The sequence below is a fragment of the Nicotiana tomentosiformis genome, chromosome 7 (assembly GCF_000390325.3).
Source record: "Nicotiana tomentosiformis chromosome 7, ASM39032v3, whole genome shotgun sequence".
Lineage (NCBI taxonomy): Eukaryota > Viridiplantae > Streptophyta > Magnoliopsida > Solanales > Solanaceae > Nicotiana > Nicotiana tomentosiformis.
This window is the reverse complement of record NC_090818.1, coordinates 89,733,204-89,734,402: the sequence shown is the minus strand read 5'-3', so window position 1 is coordinate 89,734,402 and position 1,199 is coordinate 89,733,204. Positions and strand designations below refer to the sequence as shown.

The 1,199-nt window shown below is 43.6% G+C and overlaps 1 protein-coding gene across 1 annotated transcript; it reads right to left on the bottom strand.

Annotated features, from left to right (window-relative positions):
• Positions 1-471, bottom strand: LOC138895975 (uncharacterized). Its single transcript, XM_070180743.1, has one exon. It carries the CDS (start codon positions 469-471, stop codon positions 1-3), a length of 471 nt encoding a protein of 156 aa, XP_070036844.1.
• Positions 472-1,199: the final 728 nt, after the last annotated feature.

Below are 1,199 nucleotides of genomic sequence, written 5' to 3'. Positions count from 1 at the left end.
TTAGCATGGTACAGAGATAACCAATTTCATATCCAAAATTACATCAAAATCCACCATATACAGAAACATAAGATCAACCCAAGTCTCGAAAGCCCCAATAGTGATCAAAAAAGAACGATAGACACGTTTGACCACAATAGAATCCCCAACAGGTGTAGACACATAAACAAGAGTATTAAGAGAACCACGAGACATATCCAAATATGACGCAAAGTAGGATGACACATACGAATAAGTAGAACGCGGATCAAATAAAACTGATGCATATGTATGGCAGACCGGAACAATACCAGTAATAACTGCATCTGATATAATTGTCTTAGTCCTACTAGGGAAAGCATAATAACGAGCATAACCTCCCCCTTTAGGATGACCTCTACCCACATATCCTCCACCTCTAGCTGGTTGTAAAGGTGGAGTAGAACCTGGAGTGGGAACCATAGCCTGAGTACCCTGATGAGGTCTACCCATCCGAAGTCTCGGACAATCTTCACAATGTGCCTAGTATTACCACACTCAAAATAACCCCTCTGCGAGTGTGGCTACTAGTACTGAGTTTGAGTCGGACGACTTGAATAACCGATGTAGGAACCCCGTGCAGAAGGTGCACTGAAAGATGGTGGTCCAGTACAAGAGCTCTGGGGTCCATGGATAGCTGGAACTCTACGAGTAACCTGAAGTGCAGACTGAACTAGTCGACTAACAAAGCCTATACCATGACGGGTCTGAGACGAAGAGTAGAAGCCACTGAATCCTCTAGAACCACGAGGCTTATTAGCCTCCCTATCCTCCATCCTCTAATCGCGGATACCCTCTAACCTTCTAGAAATCTCCACTACTTGATGAAATGCAATCTCAGTTTCCAACTCCCCTGCCACTCCAAATATAAGACCAAAGACGAGTCCCTCAATAAATCTATGGACTCTCTCTCTATCCGTGGAAACCAAAGAAAGTTTATGACGAGATAACTCTATAAACCTCATAGCATCCTCGCACACAGTCATGTTCCCTTGGCATAACTACTCAAACTCGCTGCATAACTTGTCCCTGCGGGTTTGTATAATAAACTTCCTTAAGAAACGAATATAGAACTAGGATCAAGTAAGTGGTGTTGCCCCAAATGGTCTGCTCGCTTCATAAGTCTGCCACCATCTATATGCCGACCCCGTCAATTGAAAGGTAGTAAGATTGAACTCACT